The 9,449-nt window shown below is 34.5% G+C and overlaps 1 protein-coding gene across 4 annotated transcripts in view; it reads left to right on the top strand.

The window, feature by feature from the left end:
* Positions 1-2,825, top strand: part of LOC309483302 (cell adhesion molecule CEACAM16-like) — a 58,726-nt gene extending 55,901 nt beyond the window's left edge. For 3 of the 4 annotated variants that reach the window (XM_082149052.1, XM_082149050.1, XM_082149056.1), the window contains 5 exons: positions 1,042-1,082; positions 1,280-1,308; positions 1,763-1,909; positions 2,102-2,124; positions 2,718-2,825. In XM_082149052.1, coding sequence (XP_082005178.1) covers positions 1,042-1,082; positions 1,280-1,308; positions 1,763-1,909; positions 2,102-2,124; positions 2,718-2,784 — 307 coding nt within the window. In that variant the 3' untranslated portion in view covers positions 2,785-2,825. The remainder of the gene's footprint in view (positions 1-1,041; positions 1,083-1,279; positions 1,309-1,762; positions 1,910-2,101; positions 2,125-2,717) is intronic. The other variant, XM_082149051.1, reaches the window with a different exon arrangement.
* Positions 2,826-9,449: the final 6,624 nt, after the last annotated feature.

Below are 9,449 nucleotides of genomic sequence, written 5' to 3' on the forward strand. Positions count from 1 at the left end.
GGTTTCCCACATACACTTATCTAAAGTAACATTAAATTAAAACAGAGGTAAGACACCCAAATTTAGATTGGTCAAGCAGCATTTGCTGTTCTAAACGGAAATTCACTTCTTGTCTTTGCAAACCAAGTACACTTGAATTGATGCCAAATATTAGTTGTCACTAATCTGACGCAAAACTTGCGGGAACATACAAATCCGTTTAATCTACTTGGGGAAAACAATTTCAGAGTCAGTCAGAATGAAATCAAATGTTTACAATTTATTATTTCAGTTAAATAAATAAAGAGAAGATGCGAACCTGACATTATAAAATACATGATGCGGAGTGCCTGCATACACTCTGCATCACGTGCTAATTTGAGTTACAAATCGCCCTTAGCCTCTTGTTGCATTTCTTTATATAGAACGAAACTTCTTTCACATGGAAACATTTGCTAACAATGGGAATTTGCATTCAGAGTTTATACCTTTTGGGAGCAGGATGCCATTTGCCTGGAAGACACACCCTCCTCTGTGTGCGAGTTATCTCTAAACTCTTAAGAACTTTATTACCTTTTGGTTTACTTCTCTGGAAATGAGACCTTTGTACCAGTCGCACTGAGACATTTCAAATGATACCTGTAATACTGTATGATAATTATTCACATTAAACCATATAGATTATTGGGTGAATTTTGGTGATCTCTGCATGAGAGAGAAGGAATGGGGGAAGAGGGAAAGAGACATAGTTTAGGATGATTCTGAGGTGAGACTTGCGGCTCAAATGGTGTGTGTGAGTTCAAATGTTAATTTCCTTTGTTCTCTCAGAGAGTTGTCCTCTCTTCCAGTTTTTCCAGTCATGGAAAACTATACATGAGCACTATAGAGCACCCACACTAATTTCAGAAGCACCCTCAGTTTTAATTCTGAAACCGGGCCTGTATTTATCTGATAATAAAATGATTTCAGCAAAGCAACTGTAATAAGCTGCTTATTTGTGAGACAAAAATGTAGTAAAGATTAACAACTAGTTGTAACAATGTATTTGTCTTTACACTACAGCCCAAGTCTAAAACTTCACAAAAATGGACGGGCAAGTGGAGGTTTGTTTGTTATTTATTCATAATTTCAAAACAATTAAGTTCTGATTAAAGCAACACTACTGACTTCACCAATTATAGCAAGATTGACCATGATACTGCCCATTCCATAAGAGATTTCAGATGATCTATTCATATTACAGATGATTCAGAACATATTTCTTTCAGTATCAAACTTATTGAATGTTTCTTTCTTTAAGCAGCACCAGCACAAAGCAGACAAGAGCCTGTGAGTGACTTTCATTTTTTGTCATCACAACCATTTTGACCTTTTATTCTCTAAAACTGTAAAAATCTGAAGTGAAATTACACATTACAAACACTTAAACGTGTTTTTCAGTGGTAGTGTTATTCACTTGTTCTGCCTCTTCTGTCTTTTGACTCTTTTATCTCATAGAGGTAATTAAAGAGTTTATGGCTTTTATAGCAGGAGGGATGTGTGTATTTTTACTGTCAGCTCAAAAGGACTTTAAGCTTTCAGAAATTACTGCAGTGAGCTATGGATATTGGCATATATTCAGTAATTTGGTTATCATGATAATTACCACTGTTTAATAGTCACACTTCTTTTCACAATTTAAATATCAGCACCAAGAAAAAAAAATTTATCAGGTGTTTACCTAATTTGACATCATCATTGTGTATGACATTGTAATTTAACAAAAACAATTGACTATTTGTAGGAATTGAACTATGCAGACATCAGCCATTTTCAGAAGGCTGGTGGAGAGAGAGTGATTCTGGGGAATAATAGTGAGCCTAGTACAGAGTATGCAGAAGTCAAATCTGGAGCCAAGTCAAAGGCTCCTCCACCTCCCTATGGAAGTCAGGTGAGCAGTTTCGTATAATAAATGTAGCTAATCCCATTGTAGAACACCATATGTGTACTTTAGCTGCAATAAAACTGTAATGCATCATAAAACAAGTGCTATTTATTCTGTCCTGCAACCATGCTGTAAAACAATAAGGAAGTCATTTGGTTGCTTTCTTTTATCATATGCTTGTGTAACGTCTCCCTTCAGGTATCAAACCATCCTTTGCGCAGGTGAGGGAGTGAAGACACTGAAATCTACTGCACTGAGTCCTCCACATATTACACATTTACCACATTTTGTTTTACTTCTTTAATTTAGCTTTATTTTGCTGAATGTTGTTGTGTAAGTGAAATGTAACATTTTTAGTTTTGAATGCAAGATGGCCTGTCAGGCTGTGTAATTGTTCTATTTTCATAATTATGATAGGGAAGACAGGGGAGGGTGGTAACACTTTTTGCTTTAACATTTTTTGGTCAGGGCTATTTATCTTAAATTTTAATGCAATGTTCCCAGATTTATCTGATACAAATTGATGTTGTTTCGAAATATACAACTTGTTTTGAAATCTCTCTATTGTGAAAAATAATGTCACATACAAAATGACATTACAACATACCATCTACAGGAGTGAGTTGTAACAGTATACGTGGGGTGCAACATTATAGAGAAAGCATGGATATCTGTTTAAATTTTGCACATGCATTTATTTATTTTCATTGAAATGAAATGAAATAAATGACTGAACAAATACATAAAACATGGGCTTTCACAGTTGTCAAATATCAGCTTATACAATGTCCTATTTTGTTACAACCCTTCCCAGCTCAGAGATGACAGTTCCAGTTAAACAAGAAGCTGCGGATTCAGATGAAACATTTTCTGTCTATTAATATATACATAGATCTAATCGCAAATAAAATTTTGAAGTCAAGTGTTTTATTGTGTGTTTATCAAGTGTTGAAGTCAAGTCAATTTTTCTATCTCAAATTTATCTTCAAATTTTTACACAGAGACTTACAACATCTACTGTCACATCAATAGGATGGTGGCCATGTATAATTTCATCCCTGTATGGAATTTGGTTAAACTGACCGTATTACAACTCAGCCCTTGTTACAGCATGCCTTTATAGCATATGAGTGAACATCAAATATCCACTGTTTGCGTCTGTTTGTTCGCATATGTTTGCATCATATCCCAGTGCCTTTTAATTATAACCTGTGATTCACTCACACTTGATAATGTTCCAGATCATTCAAATTGAAACTGTGACAAATGTTCAGAACAGAGGACTCTGCTCTGCAATTGTCTATAGTGTTATTCGTCTTATCTAAACAGTCCATAGACATTCTTCCTCTAAATGTTTTATATTTATAGGCTAATATTTAGCTATCACACGAAACAGTTCTCAGAAACCATCAGATACATCCTCATTCATTCTTTCTTGCACTGGGAAAATAAAATAACTGTGATAGTGGGTAATTAAAAACAGAGGTTTCATGACTAAATTCACCTTTAGACCTGAACACAACGTCACACAGGGAAAATAAATGAGGAGGCAACATTTTATTCTAGTCATAAACAGTATAAGCTTTGGTAAAAAATAAATAAAACATTATATGGCAGTTTTATTGTCTGAATGCTATACCTTGTTCATTATCTTTACCAAAGAATGTGATATACTGTTTTGTTATTTATAATTTATGTAAACTTCAATGACATTTGACAGAGGAATTTAATTTGTTTAAAATAAAGAGTTAATTTATTGCTCATTCTACCTTTTGGTTCTGGTTTTCAGCTCTTTTGTATATTTATAAGGTCACATACTATTTTCCCCCTCATGGTGTGATAGAACCGCAACTGATAAGGATTTATCAAAGCAGATGTAATGAGATAAACTTTAACTTTGCTTGTTTTATGTTGATGAGTGACCTAAAAAGTATCATGGATGAATTCTGAACAATGTACAAGGTATATATTGTATGCCTTATTCATGCTTAATGTTATTTCAGTAATACACTTAAGTTAAAACATTTTTTTACATGAGTCTTGTTCTCATGTCATACTCAAAAAGAAATGGCAAGATATATTACGAAGGTCGTTTTCACATTAACATATTAACATATTGTGAAAGTTCTTTAATATCGGTTAAAATGACATGCATGTGCACTGACTTGACATTTATTTGTTCCTCGTTTTTCCCCTTGAGAAATATGTAAAAGCATTTCCTTTCTGAGGAAACTTTTTCCTCTGAACTGCTGAAATGACAGAACTCTTTATTTCATTTTAAATTCATTGCTATAGCTTTTACATAAGTTAAATGTTCTGTGTAACTGTTCTTAATACGAAACATACAGTACATACAGATGAACAACTCTGCAGTTGTATTATTATATGGTGGTTATTACCATGTTCCTGTAAAACAAACTGTCTTTGATAGGGTAGGCTACTGTTTTACAGCCTGCTTGATAATTATCCTTAGTCATTATATAAGAGTACCCTTGAAATGTGGACCATGGGTACACAAATACAGTTGTTTTGACATACAATTTTAGATAAATGCCTTGTGATCATTATGAAACTTTAGAAATAACTGCATGCAGTCAAGTTACTTTCTGATTAAATTTCTGAAAAACACGCTTCACTAAAAATCATTTCCTGGATCAACATCTTTGACACGTAGACTTTCATTGCTTTGAATCAAGAGATGGGCTTGCAGTTCTCCACACTGTTCAGAGCTAGACCTGCAAGGACAAATTAACCACTGCTGCCCCCTGTTGTTTATGCAGTGAGAAATACCACAACAACATTTTCTGTTTACCCAATGTTACCCTATTGATCATTGGGTTAAATACCAGCCATATTTAATGTAAAAAACAACAGAAGTTGCTTGTCTAGGATCTAGGAAGTGTGGTGTCATCATCAGTTTTGCCTTTGGAGGGCACTATTGTTGAATAATGGCATTTTGTTGAAACTTTTAAAGGGATACTCCACTTTTTTTTTTAAATAGGCTCACTTTTACAACTCCCCCAGAGTTAAACATTTGAGTCTTACCATTTTCGAATCCATTCAGCCGAACTCCGGGTCTGGCGGTACCACTTTTAGCATAGCTTAGCATAGATCATTGAATCAGACAGGACCATTAGCATCTCTCTCAAAAAAATGACCAAAGAGTTTCGATGTTTTTCCTATTTAAGCTATGCTAAGTGGTACCGCCAGACCCGGAGATCGGCTGAATGGATTCGAAAACGGTAAAACTCAACTCTGGGGGTGTTGTAAAATGAGCCTATTTCCAAAAAAAGTGGAGTATCCCTTTAAACAGATTAAATAATACGTGGACATAAAAAGTTTTTTTTTTCTTTTGAGTTATTTGTTTTTACATTGCCCATAGGCTCATATTAGGCTATCTGTAAGCCCAAAAAACGTACATTAAAGAAGACAAATAAAGACCTTTTACAAAGTCTTGATTTTGTTTTTGGGAATATGTTTTCATGCTTGACTGTTACAATTTTACAGCTCCTCTCTCCCCAGTCTGGCTCAAACCAGAGCCATATAGAGCTCTGGCTCAAACAGCTGATTTCGATGAAGGCCCTCCTTTCGAAACACCATGTGCTGTGACTGGTTATCTGGCCCAGTTTGTTGTTGTAATTGGCAGTGTTTAGCGTGTGTTCGGGAAATGTCTCTCTCTCCATAACTGCGAGTTCTTCTCTGGTGTATATATTAATGATGGCGTCAATTTCAAACCAATTCGAGCCCGATTCAGACCTTGTCAGTTAACGAACAAGAGGATCGTGCAGAACGGATTTCATGCACAGACTTTGCAAGCAAGGATTTCACAGGACATTTCAGAGTGATGTTTTTTGTAAAAACAATTTAGGGGAGCGCGGGGCACAACCTAACGCGGGGCTAGTTGTAACACGCTTGTTTTAAATACTTCCGCACATGCTTGGATGACGAAACTTTGTGTATTTACTAGTTGCCATATCAACACTATATAGAAAAAAAAAATTCCGCCAAAATTATTATTTTTTTGGAAGATATCCATAGACATTTATTAAACCATAGCAAAAGTAAATTTCTTAAGTTAATTTTTCATCTCAATTTTTTGTGTTTATTTAAAATAAGACAAATCTGATATTATTTTAATCTCCAAGATGTTATTTAACAGTTAGTTATTTAATGCTTCGCTAACTAGCAGAAGACACTAGCAGGGTTTAAATCCCAGTTGTGCAGGCGGGGGCATGTTGTAACACTGCGTTAATGTGCCCCTATTAGAAATATGCTATTATATTCTATACTTTTATTAATTTTATTGGGAAAACGTGAGAAAAGGGTGAATAAAGACTGAGAGTCAATGTTCAGAAATGACTAATTATTTATTTGTTTTGAACTATGTTGTATAGCTGTGTTTTCATGTGTTCGTAGTCAAAACTCAAAAAAATTGTTTATATTTAATTATTAAAAATTGCCATTATTTTATATGAAAAAGTTTTTTAATTGTATTTTATTTAGAAAATATTTTAGTTTGTTTTGTATATATTTTTTATTAGATCAGATAACATTTTAAGCTGTCATATGTTATGTTACAATGTGCCCCACACATGTTACAATGTACCCCACCTATGGGGCATGTTGTCACATTTCACTTCCATTCTTCCGGGGTATGTCAAGAAAAAAGTATATACTGTATTAATAAAACAAAACCACATAATTGTACTAGACATGTGGGAAATTAATGTGGGAAAAAATAAATACTCTGAACCATAAGTAGATTTACACAAACTGAGAAAGTCAAAAAGCGTTAGGTTGTGCCCCGCTCTCCCCTATACATTATTGATACGATGTTATCCACAATTTAATCGTGATACTTGTCTGAAAACTATAATACAAACTGTAATCAATCACTAAACCATGGTTCATTTTCCTAAGGAGCGGTGAACCTTCTTACAAAAGCGGGATCTTACAGAAGCTACAGTAAACATATTTTCCATAAAATATGCAGTACACAGATAAACGTTTGGGTTTTAATGTTCAGGAACAGTGTTTAAAATAAATTTTGAGTTTTGGAAACAGTGGACAAAACAGTGTCTCTTTGACATAGCGACAACAATGTCTTCTCTAATGCAACTCAACCAGGCATTCTCCCTTTTTTTGCATATTCTGTGGTCAGAGATTATTTAAATGAGGATTATGACTTCATAAGATCCGGAAAAATCGCTTTGTAGTCCATGCGAGCCTTTCATTGTAGTTCTTCAAAGGGGGATTCTGTTCAAATATCTCCCTTTGGAGTGGACTTTAAGTTTTGTAACCTTGCATATCTTTTTTATGCTCAAACAGCTACATTACGCACTTACTAAAACACTTTAAACATTTAGGAAAATCGGCCTAACAACAAGACGAACATTTCAACAGTGTTCCATCTACCGAATCCTGAAGCCTGTGATTCTCTCTAAAATAACCCAGGCGCAAGATGGCGCCAGTTGCGTTTGTATGAAACAAGGAAGCGCGTGTAATACTACAGACTGCACCGGTTTCAGCCGTAGCCTACATATCTATGGTTTCAGCTACCTCGATGATGAGTGGTCCAATCAGAATCGAGCCATGTAGTAATATTCTCGTCCAGACTTGATTGATTTTGCATTGTTGCGGTGTTTGCATTACAAACCTTTTATTTATAGGCTACCCAGAGAGCATTTGAAATGATGTGAGTGTCTCTCCTACGGTACAGATAAATAGAATCAACAGATGCCTTTGTCTCAGATGATATCTTGCGATATAAATGCAAACAGACAAATATTTCCAGACAATGTTGTGCATTAGCCTAGAGCATTAAAGGTAAGGCTGGCCCAACCCAGCTAAAGAAACAAAACAAAAACAGGCTTCGGTATTATTTGTTCTTCAATCACTTATTGAAGATAGAATTGTCCCTCTTTGGATATCATTTTACTAACTTTGTTTACTGGCTTTGTGGTTCCCACACAATAAGGGTGAAGCATACTATTTATTCCTACTGGTTATCTAAGGTTTACAGATTCATTTATTTATTAGAAAATAAGAAGACTTGAAGACTTTAAAATAATAGTTCACCCCAAAATTTAAATACTGTCATCATAACTTTCTCATCATGTCGTTTCAAACCTGTATAACTGCCTAATTTTCACTGTCTATATTTTTATTATCATGCAAATACGGTATGTCAGTCACTGATGTCAATATTTTCTTTGCTTATTCATTACACCGGTCACAAATCAGATAGTTGAATCTCTGATTCTCATTTTAACAGTGGTTAAGCTGAAATGAAAACGAGAAATCACAAGAACATCAAAGAGCCTCAGATCAGTACAAGAGAAACTCAGATGTGTTTGCTCAAGGTGAGTAGCAGGAGGGGTTGTAGAGAAAAATAATTTTGAACAATAGCACTGTGACACAGATGTTTAAATAGATTCTCTACCGTTTTACATTCGAAATAGCAGTTAGGGTTGGGAACCGAGAACCAGTTCTTATTCCTTAAACACTTTTACAACTACTCTTTTAAAGAAAACATTTCATTCCCATAAACCCATAACCCATAAACTTACTTCTTTCTGAGATAGTGCTGCTAACATCTGAAGTGTAAAATGGGGGAAGATGCCACCCTTAAGAACATTGTACTTTTAAATTGTAATATATTTAGATATATCTCCTGTAAATGTATCACTACTAGCGTAAGATGGCCCCCTGTCATGGGCAAGAAATGAAAAGCGAAGATGTCTGAATGTTCAACTAATTCATGAAATTACTGAATAATAACCCCATGAAGTACAATAAATGTTAATTGAAAAAAAATAATAAGTAACAACATTTCACTTGGGGCCTTCTGTGCCAATTATCGTAAACAAAGGTCTAATTGTATCAATTCACTTCACAATAAAAACTTTTATTTTATTTTTAAATAATTCAAATCTAAAAATATTCATGTTTCACAAATCCCTTATTATCAAATTATAATAATAATAAAAACATTTGTTTTTTCAAAATAATACAATGTCATAGATCACTATTTTCCAGACACAAAATTGATCAGTTAACCTCAAAATTGTTTTGACTGAACAAATGTTGATATTCAGAAGAAATGACAATATTATAGCGTAGCCATTCATCATAAGTGATGACTGAATTGAGATTGTTTGACTTTATGGTCAAGAGAAAAATGAAGGTCATCTTGCCCTGGGGAACATATACCCTGTCTTATATCCTATATGTTAAATAAACAAATGATGTGGTTCAGGATCTCACCCTAGGGGTATATTTACATATAAATATGATTTGAAATAAATATGAGTTGTCTATTGATGGTATTTCCAAAGACATATTGACGATTAATAGGATCGCACTAATAGAGTAGTATAGTGTCCCCTTACATCAAGAGGGTCCCTGGTTCGAGTCCTAACTGAGCCAGAAGATCTTTCTATGTGGAGTCTGCCTACGTCCCAGCATCCCTGCCACCTTAGGACAAGAGAATGGATGAATATCTTACACCAGAACTCTTGTTATTATGCTTGGTTATGATTAGGGT

Source organism: Leuciscus leuciscus, assembly GCF_965113295.1.
Source record: "Leuciscus leuciscus genome assembly, chromosome: 20".
Taxonomy (NCBI): domain Eukaryota; kingdom Metazoa; phylum Chordata; class Actinopteri; order Cypriniformes; family Leuciscidae; genus Leuciscus; species Leuciscus leuciscus.